Here is a 24,087-nt window from a genome sequence, read left to right as displayed (position 1 = left end):
GACTGATAATAATTTAAGAGTATACACTCTTAAAAATAAAGCTTCTTTATTGATTGTTCTATTAAGAATCTTTAACATCCATGGAATCTTTCCATTCCACAAAAGGTTCTTTATAGTTCTAAATTTTTAATTGTTCTTCAGTTTATTCAGTCAAACTAAAGGATTGATGAATGAATCACTTCTGCTCATATTATTGTATTTTTTAGTTGTTTTGTATCGGAACATCAGCAAAATGATGAATGTCATGTTAAGGGTGTGTAGTGACTATAATTAGCTTTATATAAAAGCAGCAGAAGTCTGTAGCATGTCCTGGTTTATGTGTGTGTGTGTCCTTGAGTGTGTTTTCAGGGGTCTTTGTGAGTGTTGGGCTCTAAAGGGGGTCGTGGGCAATTAAAGCACACACGCAGCGCTGCTATACGATCACACACACACACACACACACACACACGCTGCTCTCATGCACCTCCCACCTCTGCATGTGGATGTTTAAGTGATCTTTATTGTGTGCAGAGTAAACAGAGCGCGAGCGAGGGAAGCCGTGTTGAGCTCAGACCAGCGCAGCTGCATTGTGCTTATACAGCAGGACGAGAGACAGACAGATAGAGACGAGAGAGAGACAACAGTGTGTGCCTGCCTGAGGTTAAATGTGGAAATCGTCCTCTTTGAGCTCCATGGCAAACTCTGCATGCGTGCTGCTGTCCGGCTCCGGGATGATGCCACATTCCCTGCACGCGCCGCCCGCGTTCCTCTACTTATCCGAGGTAAGGATCCTCCCGCTGCCTTCGCCTTTATCCAATCCTTTCTCGTTTTTTATTCCTTCACGAGTGAATGAACATGCTTTTTCCTCATGCTGACCTCTGACCCCTTCTCTGTATGGGGTCATCGCTCCGCTTTTATTCCACTTTCTATGCTTTTATTCCACTTTCTATGCTTTTATTCCAGGTCCGCTCCGTTGTTTAGACTCAAACGCTGATTTACTTTTTTTACATGGCCATTTTGTAACTATAATCTTAAAAATAAAGGTTTAAAAAGGTGTGTTTTGGCAGCGATGTCATAGATAAACCATTTTTGGTTCCTCAAAGAACCATTCAGTTCTTAAAAGAACCCTTTTTGTTAGTTTGAAGAGCATTTTAATAATCTAAAGAACCTTTTGTGGAATGGAAAGATTCTTCATGGAACCATCAATGCCAATAAAGAAGCTTTATTTTTAAGAGTGTAGTTGTTTGTATCTAGTGTTGTAGTTTAATATCAGTTTGGAATTTCATTGTGAATTCATTCTGGGAATGTCGCTTTTTCTTGCTTTACAATCACAAAACGGAAGAACTGTTTGAGATATGCTCGAAACACAAATCTGTCATTCATTTTAGGTCATAATTAGCAAACTTATGCAGATTTTTATGCAATATTATGCAGATACTCTCATGAATTATTCAGGATTTCCGTGACTTTTCCCTGTTAAATTACTAAACACTGTTTTTAATTAACTTGAATTACTTTGTAGAATAAGTCATTAGATTCTTCATTGGATGTTAAAGTCAGCGGGGTTTTGTTTTTGAAGATTTTATTGAAGATGCATCGTGTTAGTGACCATATCAATATTGGCTCTTTTTCTTTTTTTAATTATTGATATCTGTATTTTTTCCCCCTGAATATCAGGTGAAAACTGGCCAATATTGGGTGCAAATAATTCAGTGCTGCTGTTTTTCTACTCCAATAAGTAGCAGGTTTTAATCATAAATGCTAAATATTATACTGTTTGAATTTCTTTTTGACATTTTATTGTTCGTATGAATTGGTTGTGTGTATCTAGTATTTCTAGTATTTTGTATGTGGCATTAGATTGTGTGTCATTTGTGTTTTCATTTATAGATGCAAAATATATATATATATATTTATATTTGACATGCACATGTCAGACAGAAAGCTGTTACTCATTTTAGCTCATCATCACCAATATTAGCATATGCAGATACTCTCATGAATTATTCAGGAGCTGCTTGTGTTAGATTACTTGATCAATGTTCTTATTTAACTATGTTGAATTAGTCATTACTTTAGTTTAGTTTAAGTCCACATGGTTTTGTTTTTAACATTTTTTATTTTTATCAGCATTGCTTGATATATTGGTATCTACATATCCATATCAACCGATATAATCTTATGTTTCATAATTTATAATTTTCAATAATTTATAATTTTAGAATTTTACATCATCATTATCGGTCTGAATTTGATGATGTTTTAAGTAAATCAGCTTTTCTGTACTGGGATTCAAAAGTGTTAAAATTATATATCTTTTCTGCTGTATATTATAAAATTTAATGTTTGATTTGAAAGATTCACATGTAAAATTATAGCTTAGCGCTTCATTATGAACAGTATTTAAGTTCAAAACAGTATGGATTTATGATATAATATTATGTTATGAACATGAACATATTTGTCAGTATAAAAATATTTTATTTTATTATCAGTGCATGATATATCAGTTTCTGCATATTCGTATTAACCAATATAGCATTTCAATTTTAAATTATCAATCATCAGTTTCTACATATCGGTGTTTTTATTATCAATGCTTGATATATCGGTTTCTACATATCTCTAGTTTACTAGCAATGTTTGATATATCGGTTTCTACATATTGCTCGTTTATTAGCAGTGTTTGATATATCTGCTTCTACATATCGGTATTTTATTAGCAATGCTTGATATATCGGTTTCAACATATCGGTATTTTATTAGCAATGCTTGATATATTGGTTTTTACATATCTGTATTTTATTAGCAATGTTTGATAAATCGGTTTCTTCATATCGGTAGTTTATTATCAATGTTTGATATAACAGCTTCTACATATCGCTCGTTTATTATCAATGTTTGATATATCGGTTTCTACCTATCGTTAGTTTATTAGCAATGTTTGATATATCGTTTCTACATATCGCTAGTTTATTAGCAATGTTTGATATATCGTTTCTACATATCGCTAGTTTATTAGCAATGTTTGATATATCGGTTTCTACATATCGCTAGTTTATTATCAATGTTTGATATAACAGTTTCTACATATCGCTAGTTTATTAGCAATGTTTGATATATCAGTTTCTACATATCGCTAGTTTATTAACAATGTTTGATGCATTGTTTCTACATATCGCTAGTTTATTAGCAATGTTTGATATATCGGTTTCTACATATCGCTAGTTTATTAACCATGTTTGATATATAGTTTCTACATATCGCTAGTTTATTAGCAATGTTTGATATATCATTTCTACATATCGCTAGTTTATTAGCAGTGTTTGATATATCGGTTTCTACATATCGCTATTTTATTAGCAATGCTTGATAAATCGGTTTCTACATATTGGTATTTTATTAGCAATGTTTGATATATTGGTTTCTACATATCGCTAGTTTATTAGCAATGTTTGATATATCGGTTTCTACATATCGCTAGTTTATTAGCAGTGTTTGATATATCGGTTTCTACATATCGGTAGTTTATTAACAATGCTTGATATATCGGTTTCTACATATCGTTTTTTTATTAACAATGCTTGATATATCAGTTTCAACATATCGATATTTCATTAGCAATGCTTGATATATCGGTTTCTACATATCGGTATTTTATTAGCAATGCTTGAGATACCGGTTTCTACATACCTATCAACCAATATAAGTATTTCAATTTTAAATTGTCGATATAGGTCTGAATTTGCTGATGTTTTAAGTAGATACTGGACTTTTTCTGTACTGGGATTCATAAGTACTAAAGTTATTTGCCTTTCTGCTATATGATAATGTTTGATTTGACAGATTCACATGTAAAATTATAAAGTAGTGTTTTAGCATGAACAATATTTAAAACATTATGCAAAACAGTATTGATTTATGATATCATATTGTTTCCCAGCCAACATTTTGACATTAGTGCTTGTTTAGTTGTTGCGCATGTATGTGAGTTCTGTTATAGTGATACAGCACTGAGACACAAGAGAGCAATAAATGAGATGAGTGCTTCCTTCCTGCTTTTAAATCACTCTGAGACAGCAGGAGAAGTGTCTCCTCCCCCATCTGTCCACACACACACACACACACACACATGATGCTGGCACACGGTCGGCTTGCATCGAGTCGCCCTGTAAAGAATCCAGGGCAAACGATCCTCCTGAGAGCAGGACATATTATTCATGAGGCTGCGTGTTTATGAGGGAGTTTGTTTGTGCGCTTAATTGATTTCATATTCAAACACACGGCCCTGTTTGCTGCAGTATGTACTGCTGAATTATTGATACAGTTCACAAATGTGACGCGATTGTAACGCAGACGGAAATGCAGGAATGAAATGAGACACAAGCAGTACTATGGGATAATTGGTGAAGTGGATGTTACAGAACAATCTGTCACTTTATTTGTCTTGTGTTGGAGTGAAATATATCAGAGCTTACAAACAGCTGGTGAAGTGTGTGTTTTGAAGAGGGTAAAGTGCAGAGTGTGTTAAACTGATTCTTGCATTACAGGAACAGGTTGTTGAAGAGAATTTGGATTCTGAGGTTGGATTTGAAGAATGTGATTTTGCTTTATCTATGTTTTTGCTCTGTTAGTGATTTATTTATTGCAGAAGTAGTGACTTGTAACTCTGTGGCATTCAAACATCTCTATCTTAAAGGGGTCCTTGATTATGATTTCACTTTTTAACTTCAGTTAGTGTGTAAAGTTGCTGTCTAAACAACATCTGCAAACTTACAACACTCAAAGTTAAATGCAAAGAGAGATATTTTCTTTTACAGAAATAATTTTTTTTAGGACTGGTAGGGACTACAACGAGCTTCTTCCCGGGTTGGTGACATCACAAACCTCAAAATTTACATAAACCCTACCCCCGGGAGCATTCAACAAAGGGGGTGAAGCCATGTTGGGCTGCTTTAGAGAAGAGGAAGTGTTGTTGTAGTAGAGTGTTTTTACCCTGCCGTCATTTTACGCCGGACTGTCTCTCCATCAGTGTCCGACTCCGGTTTGAACAATGTAAGGCTGAACACCGTTACTGACAATCCCCATTTTGGCTGTGTGAGATTCTCCAGTTTTGTTGTTGTTGAGCAACTGAAGCACAAGCTGTTAAAGCTCCGCCCTCTTCTGGAAAGGGGGCGGAGAGCAGCAGCTCATTTGCATTTAAAGGGACGCACACAAAAACTGCGTGTTTTTGCTCACACACAAATAGGGGCAAATTTGACAAGCTATAATAAATGATCTGTGGGGTATTTTGAGCTGAAACTTCACAGACACGTTCTGGGGACACCAGAGACTTCCATTACATTTTGTAAAAGGGACATGATAGGTCACCTTTAAGTACTGTAAGGAAATCTGAATACTTTAAGTGAATTGACTCACTTGGACAGTTCATTTTCAGTTGACCAGTTCAAGAAAATTATTCATTTGAGTCATCATCCAATGGGGTTTCCTTTTAAGTCTTTTGTAGCACATTAAATATTTAGTTAAATATTACTGTTTATCGCTGTGTTTTTGATATCAGGGCCTAAACTTTCAGAACTAGTGAAAACATGGTAAAACTTGTGCTGTTTGTGTGCAGCAGGTGTCGCTCTGAAGATCCTTCTGAACTTTAGAAATAATTTCAATCTGATGCATTTGAGTGGCTCATTTGTGTGCTGACTGACTCATTACGTATTTGTGTCTTAAAGGTACAGTAGCACAAATAGACATTCTTAGAAGAAAAGGTTCTATATGGAATCTAGAAGAGTTCTGTCAAGCACATTATATAAAGTATCAGTTCCCATCATGGGATCATTTTATGGATTCAGTTTAATTAAATTTGATTTCATTTTTCAGTACATTTTTATGCATTAAACAGTTCATAGACATACTTTATCACTAGAAAAGAAAGAAATTTCCTGTTATTTAGAACCTTTTTGACATAAAACGTTCTTTAAAATTGAGTCAAGAACCCTAGAGTTCTATATAGAACCCCATTGAACCTTTTTTATGTTCAAGTGTGTTTAATTCTAAGGATTGGAACAATTGTGGAAAATGGTAATGAAAAATAAATGCATAGAAAAAGATCAGCTGTAAGAAAGTGAAAACTCAGCAAAATCTTCTGCGTCTCTCTCTCTCTCTCTCTCTCTCTCTCTCTCTCTCTCTCTGTGGGTTTGTAGTCCTGCAGGTAGTCAGTATGTCGGTTAGAGACACTCTGCGGTTGAACTACATCAGTGAATCTCGAGTCCGTCTGGTTCTGCATCACTGACCGAATCAAATGAAACAGGGCTTGAAGTAGATTCCAGCCTCTCCTTCTCTCTCGATAACAGGTTGAGAGCACTAGTGAACATGCTTGCATTCATTGCAAAAACATTTTTCATTACAAATGATATTATCTGCATAACAATTTGAGTGGAACGTTCAATTGTAACATGACTGTGAATGTGAGGATGTGGAGCTGCATGAACAGAACCTGATGATCATGTTCTCCAGTATGATTTGAGATGATCCAGAGAGCATCTCGAGCTTTAACCGTCTGTTGCGTACATAGAGGCTCTTAAACACTCTTTTCTAGATTTCTAGCTCACTAATTAAATGTAATGTATTGTAATTGATCATGTGACTCTTTGTACATGATGCTCTTATACATTTATGCATCAGAAAACAATTTCAACTACGTTTGAACCAGGATGCTTTGGTTGGTCACAGTAAATCCTCTTACAGGCTGCTATTGTTTAACACAAAGGCCTAATTTATCTATGCGGCTGCTTCATCGCTGTAAATTGTGTGTGTGTGTGTGTGTGTGTGTGTGTCAGTGTAATACTCATTCTCTCTCTCTCTCTCTCTCTCTCTCTCTCTCTCTCTCTCTCTCTCAGTAATAAATTCCTCCACACTCTTACAGTCTTTTCTCTGTCGTTCTATCTGCTGATTAGTGTCGCTGCTGCTCCTCTAATTAACTGTGTGTGTGTGTGTGTGTGTGTGTGTGTGTGTGAGACACAAGCAGCTAGAAAATCACTGTGTAAATCGCAGGCTGTTCCAGCAGGTTCTCGTGACATGCTTACATTTTAAGGGTGAAAATCCAATCTCACGAGCATGTGTGTGTGTGTGTGTGTGTGTGTGTGTGTGTGTGTGTGTGTGTGTGTGTGGTTGACATACAGTTGTTTCCTATGTTTTTACTCACTATCAGTGTAGAAATAGCTTTTTTCATTCACAGTTACTGTCTTCTAGTATTGTGTAGCCAGGTTTACATAAGACTAGTAGTAATCTGCTTATTTTTTATTTTATTTTATTATACTAATGAATTAAAATTGTAGCAGTGTTGCTCCATAAAATAAAATTTAGAAGTAAAATAAATAAATAATAATGAAGTAAAATAAATAAATGAATAAATAAAAGGTAGGAAAAATAAAATGTAAAATTTATTTATAGTTATTTTACTTTTTTATTATTCATTATTTATTTTTATTATATATTGGTTTTTGACTATTTTGCTTTTTATTATCTATTTTACTTTATCTATTTATTTAATAATAATAATAATAATAAATTAAGTGATGATCAAGTAAATTAAGTACAAGAATAAATGAGTGAATAAATTAGTAAAATAAATGCATTTCACTTTTTAATGAATTAATTTATTTGACCACTTTATTCTTTATTTTTACTTATGAATACCTAAAACTTATAAATAAGTAAAATTAATAAATAATAATGAAGTCAAATAAATAAATGAAATAAGTAAATAAATAAAAGGTAGAAAATAGATAAATAAAGTGTGAAATAAATGTATTTATTTATATACTTTATTTATCTAATTATTTGTTTGCCATTTATCTAAAATAATCGATATATTCATGACAAGGAAAACGTAGCAGTGATATGTGAATGTAACCAGTATTTATGTCCATCACAGAGACAGAAGTGTGTTCTAGTGTTTCTAGCAGTTCCCTGTCACGTCTTCAGCAGAAACGTCTCTTTACGGGTCACTGACAAGTACACGATCAGGACTTCTGGAGAGTGTCTCTCTCTCTCTGTGTATTTTTCATCTCTTTGGACAGTTTAGGGCTGAATTACGCTGACAGAAAACGGGAAATGATAGACAGCCGTGAGACGCATGTGCTCATAAATCGCGAGTGGCTCGAGGTGATTTATGAGACGTGCGTGAAGACGGCGTATCAGTCTTCACCTCCTCGAGCCCTTCACCCGCTTTATTAATGATCGCGTGATCGCCTTGTCTTGCGTTCTGAAGTTTAATTTCATTTCCATCAGATGCGGACAGCAGCGGCGAGCGGTGTCTTTAAACACTCATCCTTTACGCTGCTGCTAAAGGAGCATCATTCACTCTGAAATCACAGATTCAACAAACTCGCATCAATATCTGTGCTGCCGCCGGCCATTTCAGGACACTCAACTAGTTACAGAGAACTTAGCCTCAGTGTTAAGTCCACATTGCATCATATTCTGGACAAGAACCGCCCACTTAGACAAGAAGACCGTTTGACTGACATGTGAAGTGACCAACCACAGTTCATTGTGTTATGTGCCGTTAAGGGTCAGGTAAATCTCAAATAGTTGATATGAAGGACAATGCACTGTCAGCTGGATGCTTTGTATAGAAGAATTGATGGCATACGGTAAATATATTCTCACACTGAGTTGGTAATGTGATCATGACACAACGAATGACCCTTAATGCACGTTGTAAGTGAACCACAATCTGAACATGTGAGTTTGGGTCATTTTAAAGTGGACCAATTATGCCCCTTTTTACAAGATGTAAAATAAGTCTCTGATGTCTCCGGAGTGTGTATGTGAAGTTTCAGCTCAAAATACCCCACAAATAATTTTTTATAGCATGGTAAAATTGCTGTTTTTTGGGGCCGTTTTTGTGCTTGTCCCTTTAAATGCAAATGAGCCGCTGCTCCTGGCCTGCTTTCCAGAAGAGGGCGGAGCTTCAAGAGCTCATGCAACAACAAAACAGGACAATCTCACGCACTGAAATTAGCAGAAACTCAGTAACGGTCTCAGAGCCGGTCTTTAGTAATCTTTTTTTATTACTTATGATATTGTTGTTTATTATTTTAAGTATTATTTTGTCATATCACACATAACTTTAATTTAAATTAATGTTTTGTTTTTTTGTTTTTGTGACAATAAAGACTCCAGGGTTAACTATATTGAAATTAAAGAAATTAAATCACAACTTAATTTAATAGAATTATTAGAATTAAATTTATATTTAATGTATTATCCATAAATAATGTATTAAATGATATATTGATATAAATTATATAGTAAATATTTTAATATAATCTTTCTAGAATATTTCTAATATTTTATTATTTTTATAATATTTTTTTATTTATTGTTGTTTGTAATGTTATATTATTTATTACTTTTATTTTTATATATTTTATTGTTATAATTTCAGGTATTTTATTGTATTATATATATATATATATATATATATATATATATATATATATATATACACCATACAACTTAATATATATTAAGTCTGTAACATTTTAGTGTTTAGTAATATTTTATATTTTATTGTTTTAATATATTTTATTTAAGTTTTTTATTATTGTTTATATTTTAGAGATTTAGTAATATTTTATTTATATTTATAATGTTTTATTGTTTATTAATTCAAATAAATGTTTTTTTGTATTTTTTGTGAAAATTAAGAATCTAGAGTTTAACCGCATTAAAACTGTAAAACAATGTTTTGTTAATGTAGAACATACAATTTAGTATAGTTATTATAATTTTATTTATATTAAATGTATTATCAATAAATAATTTATTAAACATTATATTGATATAAATTATTATTAAATAAATAATATATATTAAATGTTTTATATATCTTGTTTTATTTATTTATATTAAATGCATTACCTATCATTTATCATTTATTAAATATTATAATAATATTATTAATATATGAAATTGTGTTATTGTAATATCTTTATGTTAGCTGTAAAAAATAATAGTATTAAGTATCAGAATAGTCCCAGCATTCAGCCTCTTATATAACGTGAAGCAGTGCTGTGATGCTGTAGATCCTACTGTAAGGCTGAAATCCGAGCGTTCCAGCGGACACAGAATAAATCCTGCTGCTGTGAGATCTAGTTAAAGGAACTCACTAGGATTTGGAGCTGATCCACAGTTTAACTAGATTATTGAGAGCCGGTTATTGAGTTTCGTACGAGCCGCTCTTCACTCTCTTTCTCTGTGTGTCAGTCCACTGGCTGAAGTCACAGGAAGTGATGCGTCTACACAACAAAAGGCTTTATGTCGAGTCCAGATCTTTGGGTTTTACTGCTGAATGTCTTAATAAGGATCTCCAGAATAATTCACTTCTACTGTACATGTGCTGTCAGATCTCCACAGACGGGATGAGACAGGCCTGTCAGTGAAATACTGAGATCAGGTTACGCTTCTTTATCCAGGTAAATGCGTGTCAGCTCCAATAGATACTGCGCTGAATATACGTGTGTGTGTGTATCGATCCCAACACACAGCTGATATCACTGCCTTTGTGTTTTTGAAGTCAGTCAGTCTTCTTTGTTTCTCTTTTCTCCACAATTTTACATTTCCTTTTTTTTTTTTTTTTAAGAATACTCTCTTAAAAATAAAGGTTCTTTATTGGCATTGATGATTCCTTAAAGAACTTTTGACATCCATGGAACCTTTCCATTCCACAAAAGGTTCTTTATCGTGAAAATGGTTGATTAAAATGATGATGATTAAAATGTTCTTCACACTAAGAAAAATGTTTTTTTTTTTTTTTTAAGAACTGACTGAAGAATCACTGAAAGATTCTTTGGAGAACCAAAATGAGTTCTTCTATGACATCACTGCGAAAACCCCCATTTGGACCCTTTATTTTTAAGAGTGTAGTTATACATCAAAAAAGGATTACCATATGTGATGTGCTCTATGTTTGTGTGTTTATATGTAAATAAAATCTGTTCATCATATAAAGAGATTGCATCTCTTCAGAAGACTTGGATTAAACCGCTCTGTTGAATGAAGGGGATTATTTTACGACGCCTTTATGACCTTTTTGGATATTCTAAGTTTTGTTTACCTGGAATTTCAGTGGAGGGACAAAAACCTCCCAGGTTTCATTAAAAATATCTTCATTGAATACAAAATATAACAAATGATGACAGAATTTTCATTTTGGGTGATCTATCCCATTAACGTGCTAATAAGTATTGATACATATTTATAAAAATGGTATTGTCTCTAACTCAATCCCTCTTGCGCCACCAACTGTCCAAACTTGTGTAAGGACTAGAAACAAAATTCTTTTTTCCTCTGTTTCCTTGACTCGAGACAATTCGATTGCACCCTATGACTCATTTTCAGTCATGAAAATTTTCCCGCCATTTTTCGAAAAATCTACTTTTTCGAACTCCTCCTAGGCAGTTGCTCCAATTTTCACGAAAATTGAACCAGATCATCTTCAGACGATTCAAGTTGATTTGTCAAACAGTTTTCGGAAAATGTGTAAATGAATTTTACGTAGCGCTTGCGAAAATAGACAGAAGGTTATATCTCCTCAACGCTTTATCATATTCAGACCAAACTTGGTCCATGTCATCACAAGCGTGACCTGAGGTTACATGCTGCGTTTTGGCGCAGTGCCACTTACTGGTCTGGAGATACAAAAAAAAGCTATTTTTGCTTGTAACTTCTGAAGGGTTTGTCCAAAAAATCATAAAAGTGGTTTCATTAGATTCGGGGTGTTATGCCAAGTCGAATGATATGACGAGTCGAATGACCCATACTGAGGAATTCTGCCTTGAAGAATTCTGAGAAGTTTCGGACCAGCACCACCTAGTGGTTTAAAAAATATTTACATGTTTATAACTTTGGATGTGGTTGACTTATTTTCACGGGAGTCATCTCCTGGATCCTTGCCGAGTCCAACGATACTGAACATGCTAGGTTTTACCTTATGGTTAGTGCAATGTTGTGATTTAGCATTTAAACAACATCGGCGAATATCTTTGAAACTGTTAGTCCGATTGAGACAAAACCACTGTAGGAAAATTGGCCATTAACTATATGCTAATGGCCAAATGTCAACATTTTGATAGTAAGTGGCAAAACAATACAATCAAAGTCAGGTGTGGGTAATTTTTTATGTTTTTATTTTAATATTTTTTTTTTATTTTTTATATTCATACATATAAATGTCTATAACTCCTAAACAAAATAAGATATTTTCACTAAATTTGACACGATTATGTATGGGGACACTCTGAGGACACACAAAAAAGCGGTGGGACTGTGCCACTTGGTGGCGCTATAATTGAACAAAACATAAAATTGGTTCTAACTACAGTACTGTTGGTCTGATTGACTTCAAAATTGTCATCCAGTGTCTTTGTCTCAGTTGCGATCATAGCCCATTATGACATTGTTGGTCTGCTGCTGGCTTCCTTGTTTGCTTCTGTTGTGCTTGGACCCTTAATTGCTGCTTGCAGCTATATTTTTAAATGCATTGCTATCAGATGATGTAATTAGGTTTTATTTTCAATCACAGCTGTATTTAACAGGACAAAATCAATGCTGATCTCAATAGATCTTTGTCAGGGTAGATGTTAATTTTAATTTGATGTGAATGAGAGCGAGTCTGTGAGGGAAAGACGTACGCTTTGGTCAATATGTTCAATATTTTGTTGTCTGAATGATTGACACGCAGCAATACTGCCATGCGTTAGTCCTTCAGCCTCGTTCTCATTCACATCAGATTAAAGTTTCTGTCCTGACTGAGATTCATCAGAGTGACAGCACTGACTAAACTAAAGCATTTCATCAAATAAAACTGCTAGAATAAGGTTCCAAAAGGGGGTTTTGGCAGAGATGCCATAGAAGAACCTTATTTTTAAGAGTGTACTGTAGTATATGGGGGTTGAAAACAGTATTTTACTAAATACTAAACAGATGTTGTCAAATCCTGCGCAGCAACTCAAACTGGAGAATCTTTTTTTCTCAGAATTTAGTGAATCTAAATTGATTCATGTTTTATTATTGTCTCAGTTCAAAGTGTGAGAAAAACACTAATGCTCATTGGAGAATGTTTTACTGTCTTTTTAATAGAAAATCTACTGTATTTGTATTATCGTATTTTCCAGATCATAAATTGTGTTTTTTTCTCATCTGAAATGTGCTGCGATTTACATTCAAAAGTGACTTTTATAATGCAGTTAACGCCAAGCACACAAAACATGTGCAAAGTGCATTAAAATAGTAGGTGTAATGCCACTATAATTTATGTTTGTTTTATAATTATATTTTTCATTCCTGTTCTGTTCTAAATACTCATAAATTTAAAGGATTACAGCATGACGGCATCTAACATACATGTTTATAATGTTTATAAACTAGGGATGCACCGATGTGAAAATTTTGGCCAATACCGATAATTCTTTATATTTGAAAGCAGATAACCAATATATTGGCCGATAAATCTAAATCCAAATTTTTATATAATTTGATTACAAAGACATAAGCCTCAACATTATAATCCATGTCCCAAGCACACAATTATAATGTTCTCATTATAATATTATGTAGCCTATATGACAGACTTGCGCTGTACTTAACTGTATTTTCCTTTTTGAAGTGATTTCAATCATATTTCAAGCAATTCAAAGCCATCATGGCGAACAGTGCGCATCTGAAGTGTCTCAGCTGAAGGAAATAATCCATTATTTATCGACTTTAATATATTGGCTAAATTTTCTTATTAGGCCGATATTCATAACACTAAAAATGGACATATATCGGCCGATACCGATATGGTGGCGGATATATTGTGCGTCCCTAATGTAAACGTTTCTTTTTATTAATTGGTATTTTACATTTATTTCCAAATGTAATGATAAAATGTAGCTTCTATCTGTGTTTTATATGTGACTTAAAGTCATATGCGACTTGTTTTCTGTAAAACTGCTGTCAAGGAGTCTTTGTTGTTCTGCGTGTGTGTGTGTGGCCTCGGCAGGTAGTTGCTGCAGCGCTATGCAAATTGCAGCAATTAGCATGTAAATGATCATGAGTTGAAATGAGAGAGAAAAATAAATATTGATGCTAATTCCTGGCGGTGGAGAAAAACAAGCCTTGTGTGTGTGTGTGCCTGTATGTGTAACCTTAAAGCTCATTTCCATATGTTAATTGGCCAGTTGTATGTTTAGATTATTATTACTGAGGTTTAAATGAATCAATCAGTGCTGGAGATAATTAGTATGCTGGAGGCGGAGCCTAACGGGTCACAGGCTCCATCACTGTGCTTTATTAGAGTTAACTTCACACTCTGGCTCATTCAGTCCAGATCACTTTAAGTGTGTGTGTGTGTGTGTGTGTGTGTGTGTGTGTGGGTTGTTGTGGTGGGTGTAATTTGATAATCTAAAGAAACCCAATGGACTGTAAAGCACTCAAGACTTTCAGAGCGTCTGATCTCAATCTCACAGGGAAATCAGACCAGGGTTGTGCAGAATTCATAATTTAAGAATTAACTCCATTTCAAGTCATATTTTGAATCTGAATTGGATTTGACAGCAAACCACAGGATGTTGAATTGGGATGGAGAGAACTGAAATCAAATGAATAGAAATTCTGCAGTCGCACAACAAAGGGGTTTCATTCATCTAAAAGTATTATTTTCCTTACAAAAAAATAATAATAATAATAAATAAATATATTTATTATATATGAGAGGCTTCTGGGAGATTGCCTTTGTTTCATCATAGGCCATAAAATAAATAAAATTTAAATTATACTTAATGAAATGATATGAAAGAAAGGGATCTGTAAATATTTTCAATCTCTTCTGCTCACCAAGACTGCATTAATTTGTTCAAAAATAGAGTAAAAATACTGAAATATTATTACAGTTCAAAGTAAGTGTTTTCTATGTGAATATATGTTAAATTGTAATTTATTCCTGTGATCAAAGCTGAATTTTCAGCATCATTACTCCAGTCTTCAGTGTCACATGATCCTTCAGAAATCATTCTAATATGATGATTTGATGCTCAAGAAACATTTCTGATTATTATCAATGTTGAAAACAGTTGTGCTGCTTCATATTTTTGTGGAAACTGAGATATATTTCTTTCAGGATTCTTTGATGAATAGAAAGTTCAAAAGAACAACATTTATTTGAAATAGAAATCTTTTGTAACATTGTAAATGTCTTTACTGTGAGTTCAGTTGTGAATGTTTCAGTAGTGTGTCTCTCTGTCTGTAATGTGTGTTTGAAGCAAGTGTGGTGCCTAATGAGGAATGATCTCAGGGCTTCTGGAAAACATCAGATGCTGTAGGAGACCGACTGTAGGTCTGACAGAAGACAGTAGATCACTTCTGTTCACATGTCAGTAACCGCTCACAGACTTCAGAGGGTCTTAACTGAACCTGCTTTATAAACTTTAATAGGGCTGCACGATTTATCATGATTAAACCTCACGCGATTTGGCAAAGGCTGCGATTATTTTATGCGCAGCTTGTTAGAGCTGTACGGCTCTGTGATCAGTGGTAAATGCTACTCCATCTGAAAGCCAGAGGGCGCTCTCACACAGAAACTCCAGATATGCCCTGCCGCAGAAGAAGATAATATGCATCGTATCGCTGTAGCTGAATAAACAGAAGATTGAAACGCTTTTATTGATTAAACATGACTAATAAACACACGACTGCCTTATTCTGTGTAAGAAGCCACATCATCTTACAGAAGGATGCTCAACTGTCGTTATGGAGTGAGTTTGGAGTAAAAACATGTTATTAAATGTTGTCTTTTGTTGGGCAAGATGTTAATAAATGCTTCACATGTCTGGAAAGATGTTTGACACGTCTTGCTTTTTAAAATGTACATTATAAGCGACTCAAACTCGCAGTGCTTTCAGATGGATTAGCATTTGGAGCCATACTTCATTGACAAGCTGCGCATAAAAAAATATCACAGCCTTTGCAATTTCATAATCGCACTAAGAATCACGTTTAAGCGTGATTTCAATGTTATTTCTCTAATTGTGTGATTAATCGTGCAGCCCTGAAGTTTAGAATCATGTTAGTGTGCAGTCACGTGTGCACACTTTTTGTGTTGAATGTGATGTGCATTGTTAAGCATGTCTCTCAGTTATTGTTGTGTGTGTGTGTTATGATGACGCTGCTGGTGTCTCGTGTTGGTCATAATTGCTGCTCTATTGATCTGTAGCTCCTCTTGCTGTGAGCTGAATTGCAAATGAAAGCAACTTCCTGCTCGGATCAGTGGAGTGTGTATGTGTGTGTTTGCACAGGTTTAGCTATACTTGTGAGGGCCAAATGTCCTCACTTATATAGTAAATATTATGAAAACTGACAAGTGAGGACATTGAAAGGCTTATAAATCTGCCAAACCATGTTTTAATTGAATCTAGCGTTTTGCATGTTTCTGTGATGAGTAGGTTTAGGGGTTGGCTTGGGTTAGGTCATAGAAAATATCATTAACTTGGTATAAACTCAGTTGAAGTCTGTGCAATGTCCTCACTAATATAGTGAAACAAACGTGTGTGTATGAGAGAGACACAACAAGACATGAATTAGTGAACGTACTGTGTGTTGATGGTCTCAGTGGTCAGTAATGAGTGTTTCTCATGTCCAAGTCTGTGAGAACACACAATTATATTGCTCAGATGTTGCTTTTTCAAAGTTCAGGAGTCTTAATGGAGCTTTTGGTTTCTTTTTAGTATCAAATTTGTCTCAGATGATTCTCATAAAATTCCTAGTGAGAAATAAAAATGGACACAAATGTGTCATCCAGTAAGAGTTTAGAGCTGCAATGAGAAATGTTTGAGTTCATATTGAAATATCTGACTTTTAATGGCATATTTTGGTGTCTGAGCACAGTTTCAGACATTGTTGAGATCTCTTTTAAAACTCTAGTTGAGATCTGTAAAGTAGACTCACTGACATCTTGGAGAAACATTTCAGACATGATTGAGATCTCTTGAAAAGATACATGAGACGTCGAGGAGATCTCATTTGAGATTTTTCTCCTTTCCTAAAGTGAAACATGATAAAATACTGAGGGTTTGGGCTACACTTCAGTATAGGTCTGTTATAAACTGGTTTTGTGGTGAATGTCCCTCAGTTTTTAATGGATAACTTCTGGTGTAATTCATTAAAAAAGTTATTATTATTATGAATACATTAATCAGATGTGCCACTTTCGCTATTTGTTTCAGTGCAAATATGCCTATATATATATATATATATATATATATATATATATGTGTGTAGGCATATTTGCACTGAAACAAATAGCGAAAGTGGCACATCTGATTAATGTATTCATAATAATAATATCGCTGAGGAAAGCAATCTTTGTATTCGTCCTTTTTACAGTTAAGGGAATTTTCCATAACATACAGCGCTAAAACAACATCTTTTTTTTACAAAAGTCCCTTTGAATTTGAAAGTCTCTTGCGACTGTAACTTTCACTCAATTCATATTTCTCACTAATGGAGCATTTTTCAATACCAAATGGAACATATTATTTATATAAAATAATATTTATTGAACAACAATATTTAAATTAACAACAATATCCATTATAAATGACAATAGGAAATAAACACAATTGTACAATTCAGTTGAACGTACAAAAGCAGTGCTCTACAGGATGTAAGTTAAATATAGCCTTAATATTAAGTTATTAAATTTAATATCGCCCAATTCGATTTGCTCAGGAACAAGTAATAGATTAATAAGACCAAAGATTGCCCGTTTTATGTACCCAAAATGAATTATATCTCATGTTTAACCACTGTAAGAGCCAGCGGCAAATCCCCGAAGCACTGGCTGAGATGAAGCTGTTCTCGGCGGGTACTCGAGCACTGAACGGCCGCTGACGCCTCGAGCTTGCATCTCCAAAAACAGCTAAACAAATAGTAAAATAGGTGCTATGATTAAATATGAGTCACATATTTCAGGTCTAAACAACTACATTCTTGCCTAAAAAACTCAATTCATGGTACAAGTGTAATATTTGTACAAAATACGGTGGATGTGTGCGTGTTTTCTAACTATTATTGCTGCAGTAATTCATCAAATGATGGAGAAGAATGTCATATGTCAGTGTGAACAGTTTGTATGTTTTAATTATATGTTTTGCACTCACTTGAATCCAGATGTGTGGGGATCTAGAGAGGAGATGATCAGACTGTAAGTGTCTTCAACTTTGACAGCACTGTTTCGAGTCAGGTTGGGTCGGGGTGTCATTTAAGGACCAGCTTCATGTTTCAGCATAACATCCTTGTGGATCTCTACTGTCTGATCTGTGTGTTTTGGGAAAAGTGGGAGACGGATGCAAGAGCAGGAAGGCTGTCTGTCTGTGCTCCTAAACTCGACGTGTTCATGTCTAATTCAGTGATGTAGGTCTCATTCATTATCAATAAAGCGCTGGCCTTGTGATCACTGGTTTAGCTTACAGAGACATAAACAGCTGCTTGTCCTGGTTGATTTGAGGTTTAAGGTTTGGTTTTCTCAGGTAGTTTCTTGGTTTTGCGCATGCTATAGTAAATTATGAAGTCTCTATTTGTAAGTATATTTATATGTGAAGTGTAGTTCTAGTACACTTACATTGCATTTTATATATAAGCTGTGCCCGAAATCGCATACTTTCTTGAGTAGGCACTTATTTTGAAGAAGTACTTACTTTGCGAGTGGTAAAAAAATATGTTCTATATAGTACAGGATAATGTCATGGATGTTTAAATTATAAATGCTAAGCTGGTGTAGCGATTAGCTGCATATAAAAGGCTAAAATGACATTTTAACACCATTATATGACTAAAATCCACATTAGATCGCGATCGGAAGTTAATACAAACGCTCAATGGTTGTTTAAAATGAGTTTTGAATAAAAGTGTAATATTAATCTTTTAAATTGTGTTATGTAGCTTGATGCTAATTGTAGTTCTAATGCACCTGTCATGCCAGGAGCTATTCTATTTCATAAACTAATTTGTTAAAAGAATTCACATAAGGTCCCAAGAATATGCTTATTTTTTGTTTTCTAGAAAGACTTAAGATAATAGGTGGATTAATGTATAGTAGGATCAAAGTGGTATAGATTGGCAAGCAATATACTGCCAGAATAATGGCTGAATACAAACAAAAGAATAATGATAAAAGAATAATGAAGATTAAGTCTCATACTGGCAGAGGTGTGAAAGGTTCGTAGAGTGAGAACAATAGAACATGAATTGGTCGGTTCACCTTGCCAGATATTAGACAATAGACTGCAAGTAGGTGTTTACAGGGCAATAAAATATTTTATTAGCATTTTATCAGCCTTCTCTTAAAACTGAACTTGACATGGTCTTAGAAAATGCTGCTGCCGCGGGTTGATTTCCATGTCCAACCTCAAATAACATGATATTTAGCACATGGAATGCAAATTTTATCAGGGAGCCTCTGCAAAAACGCAGATTTTACCCCCCGGAACGCGTTTTTTATTTCTTCTAAATTAACATAGCAAAGCATTAAAAACTACTAAATCTCCAACTTAACATTAATCTTGCACGAAAAAAAAAAAACATTATATAACACTTCATTTTAGCATTAACTCTCCCTTTCAAGTGTCAAGGCAAAGCATGCTGGGAAATAGAAATCCCAGCCCAGTTTCAGGTAAAATTAAGTTTGTTTAAATTAAAAGAAACAAGTTCATAAAACTCAAAACAATGAAACAATTCAAAATACTTAAAATGTGTCAGTTTCTTGAACTCAAAAGATAAAGAAAGTTCTAAATACTCATAAAAGTTCATTTGATTGAACTAATTGTTTAATTTGAGTTTGCCCTACTCAAACCAATTAATTATTTTGAGCGTTAGGTTTTACTGTGTTGATCAGTCAGTCTAAAGTCTGTCTCGCATGGGTTTTCATTCATAAACATGATAGATGACGATAGACTATATTTTGAGTTAACCTTCCGAACATGTTTCAGTTGTATAGCACACAATGCAGAGTGTGTGTTGATGTGTGTGTGACGTGGAGCTCCTTCCTTCATGACCTGAGCAGCATGTGTCGCTCTCACAGGACTCAATCCAGCTGCACTTAGCGAATTAATATTTCATACAGTCTTCAGCCGTACAAATCCTCTCGGTTTGCCTGGCCGTCCTCTCCTCCTGCTCGCTCACAGTCTGTATGAACACTGATCAAAGAGCTCATGTTTAATATTAAGCATGTTTGATAGCAGCTCAAACTCTTTTATCTGTATTGTCTCATAGTTATGCAGTGCTTTATTTGAATTTCCGTGGTAATATTCAACCACATATTTCATTGTGAGAATATATTCCATTTCCTTTTTTGTTGCTTTAGGTAGATGTATGTAGCGTTTGAATCGCTTTTTGCTTTATTTTACCTGTTGAGTCTCAGATTCAGTGTTGTCAGTGTTGAGACACAACTGAGACGTGTGTGACGTGTTTTAGTCCTGGAGTGTGTGAACTGTACTTCACGTGGTTTCTGTGAATGTGAATTGTTTGTCCTGGAAACTGTTTTTAGGGTCAGGGTTTTGGTATTTGCCATTGATTTGATTTGGTTTTTCATGGTTTGCAGACAAACAAATCATGCAGAAATTCACAATGCTTCACTCTGACTCTGTGCGCACACGCGCATAAAATGAGGAATGTTAACATTTAAATATTTATCATAATATTTATAATTTATTCATTTTTATTCATTAATTATAAACCCAAAGCTGACGCAAGTTACATTGGAAAAACTGAAGTCCTAATGGTGAAGACACTTATAATGTCACAAAAGACTTTTATCTCAAATAAATGTTGTTCTTTTGAACTTTCTATTCATCAAAGAATCCTGAAAAAACTTCTGAATGTTTCTATATACAAAATAAATAGCTGAACATCTTCCAAAAAACTTTTACATACATTATTTATTACACACACTCACAACTTTATGCACTCTCTGTTTTAGGTTAATAGAATATTATAATTACAAATTGGGGTTATTATGATAATTGAGAATGTTTAAAACCATTAAAATAATTAAACACTTGATGCATTTATAAAATCTGAAAGTGAAACAGTTTAGTGCTTATTAAAAGTTGATCAGAAGCTGTTCATACATTGATATTGTACCAGTGTCTACCAGAAACTTTATTGATGTGGATTATATGGATATGTTGCTGGGATAAATCATGTTAGATGTGTCCTGATAATTAAATTCCTGCCAAACAAACATATTCCTGATCGTATCCCTGAGTCTAAGCCTGAAATCTGATTGGTTGATCAGAATGTTCCTCCATTACCAACTGTAGCCATAATCACAGTAAAATACTAGGAGTATTGCAGTTTTAATCACACTGTACATGCATTAAATCACATTTATACTCCGCTTTACACGACATGGACCTCGTGCTAATTATCAGAAACACCAGACAGAGACATTTAACTCAAAATAACCGGTGTATCAGAATCAGTACTTTGCGTATTAAAGCAGACAAACGCAAACAGATGCAACAAACAGGCCTATTGCATTTGAACTGAACACATTGTGTAGTTGTTGGTCAATAATGGAAGTAATGGCAAGTAGCATGTAAACAGGAGTGAAGAGGTTTGTTCATGTCATGTAAACATCAGCTCTGTTGTTTACACTGTCCAGTCTGGGTTTGTTCTAATCCACTAATTATTAAACTACTGCAGTTAATTTAGCCTGAACATACACACTTTTGTTTGGTAAATTATTTCAGTCTTGGATATGCATCTGCTTTCACTCTCTGTAAACTTTTTAAGATTCAAATTTGAAAATCAACTCAATGTTCTATTCTATTCAACTGCTGTGATGTTATTGTAATATTTACATTCCGAATTGCAGTAGGTCTTCTTTCTCACATCTGTTTGCATACTAAGTTATGATTAGTCTTTTATCTCTTACGTCTTTTTAACCATCTAAAAATGGTTTCACGCTGCGTGTTGATTCTCGTGCACAGCTGACAGAAAATACACTGTCTTGACAATGGAAAAGCAGCTCTGATTTTGTATTTCATTTGCAAAAGATTTGAATATATGTTAAACTGTACTTTATTCCTGTGATTTTCACCATCATTACTTCAGTCTTCAGTGTCACATGATCCTTCAACATGATACTTTTTTTTTCTTAGGATTCTTTGATGAACAAAGTTCAAAAGAACAGGTTTTATTTAAAATCAAAATCTTTTGTGACATTATACATGTCTTTACTGTCACTTTTGGTCAGTTTAATGCGTCCTTGATGAATAAAAGTATTAATTTATTGTTTAAAAATTGTGCTGATGCCAAAGTTTTGATAAATAGATGCAATAAGATAGAAAGGACCACAATTCAGTATGAGAATATTAAAATGACATCATCACTGCTGATTACATTTTAAGTGGTGAGTATTCTGTCTATGTAAATCATTAGCAGTTCATTTTGGTGATGGTAGTGGTTCAGAAGCTTTAAATGAACTGAGGAAGCTTTAAATGTTTGAGGAATATCAATACAGCAGTGCCGCAAACAGTGTTGCCAAGTCTGTAGTTTTCCCACAGAATTGGGCTACTTTAACACGGTTGCTGCGGGTTGTTTTTCATGTCCGCGGGTTGAAGCAACCCCAAATAACATGATATTCAGCCCCTGGAATGCAAATTTTACCAGGGGAACCTCCAACGCTATCTCACGACCAATTCATACGTATTTTACAAGGTGGCTAATTCGTACAAATTCGTATGCTAATTCGACCTCACTCATACGAATTTGTACGATTTGTCTAAACCCAAGTGACAGGTAGGTTTAGGGGTAGGTCATTCGTACGACTTCATACAAATTTGGAAATTCATAAAATATGTATGATTTAGCAAAAATCGTATGTAATTGTATTAGTGAAGTCATACGAATTCGTACAAATTAGCCACCTCGTAAAATACATACGAATTGCCATGAGATCGGGTTTGAACCTCGTCAAAAGCGTGAATTTTACCCCCCCGGAACTCGATTTTTGCAGGAGAACCCCCCTGAAAAACGATTTGGCTAGTTTTGGGTTAGTTTTGGGCTAGTTTTGAGTAGCAATTGGGTGGATTTTGTTGTGAAAACCTGGCAACCCTGGCTGCAAACGCCTCTATTAAATGTCGATGAGGCCATCCAGACCTTCCTGCTGTGATTTGTATCCACTTATACTGGTTTACTGCTGTTTTTCCTCTCTGTGTGTGTGTTGCCAAGTCCGCGGTTTTACCGCAGAATTGGGCTACTTTAACACAGTTTCCGCGCATTGTTTTTCATGTCCGCGGGTTGAAGTAACCCCAAATAACATGATATTTAGCCGCTGGAATGCAAATGTTAACAGGGGAACCTCCAACGCTATCTCACGACCAATTCGTAAATATTTTATGAGGTGGCTAATTCGTACGACCTCATTTGTACAATTCGTATGATTTGTCTAAACCCATGTGACGGGTAGGTTTAGGGGCGGGGTTAGGGCTAGGCCATTCATACGAATTGGGCAACTTGTAAAATATGTACGATTTAGCCAAAATCGTAAGAATTCGTACGAGTGAAGTCGTACAAACTCGTACAAATTAGCCACTTCGTAAAATACTTATGAATTGTCGTGAGATCGGGTTGGAACCTTGCTAAAAACGTGGATTTTACTACCCGGAACTCGATTTTTACAGGGGACTCCCCCGAAACACGATTGGGCTAGTTTTGAGTAGCAATTGGGCGGGTTTTGTTGTGAAAACCTGACAACCCTGGACGCAAACGCCTCCAATAAATGTCGATGAGTCCATTCAGACCTTCCTGCTGTGATTTGTATCCACTCATAGTGGTTTACTGCTGTTTTTCCCTGTCAGTGTGTGTGTGCGTTATGGATCAATAGCTGCTGCTTTTGCCGTGTTGTTGATTGCAAACGGAGGATAAAGTGTTTGCATGAGGGAAAGCGGCTTCCTTTTTACTTGTAATCTGCGCGCCGTAGCCGGTTTGTGTGTCCACGGTTCCCCGTGGCCCGACATGAACATAATGGACTCTGCCATGTGAGACAAGCGGCGCTGGTTAATT

General features: G+C 34.8%; 1 protein-coding gene across 12 annotated transcripts in view; it reads left to right on the top strand.

Moving 5' to 3' along the window:
* rbfox3b (RNA binding fox-1 homolog 3b) overlaps positions 1 to 24,087 on the top strand; it is a 327,667-nt gene that overhangs the window by 209,430 nt on the left and 94,150 nt on the right. For 2 of the 12 annotated variants that reach the window (XM_051887971.1, XM_051887977.1), the window contains exon 3: positions 511 to 761. The exons of the other annotated variants lie outside the window; for them this stretch is intronic. In XM_051887971.1, the coding sequence (XP_051743931.1) occupies positions 645 to 761 (117 nt within the window). In that variant the 5' untranslated portion in view covers positions 511 to 644. The remainder of the gene's footprint in view (positions 1 to 510; positions 762 to 24,087) is intronic. 12 annotated transcript variants of the gene reach the window in all.

Source organism: Ctenopharyngodon idella, chromosome 3, assembly GCF_019924925.1.
Source record: "Ctenopharyngodon idella isolate HZGC_01 chromosome 3, HZGC01, whole genome shotgun sequence".
Classification (NCBI taxonomy): domain Eukaryota; kingdom Metazoa; phylum Chordata; class Actinopteri; order Cypriniformes; family Xenocyprididae; genus Ctenopharyngodon; species Ctenopharyngodon idella.
The sequence above is the reverse complement of the archived record's forward strand: the minus strand, read 5'-3'. Positions and strand labels throughout refer to the sequence as shown.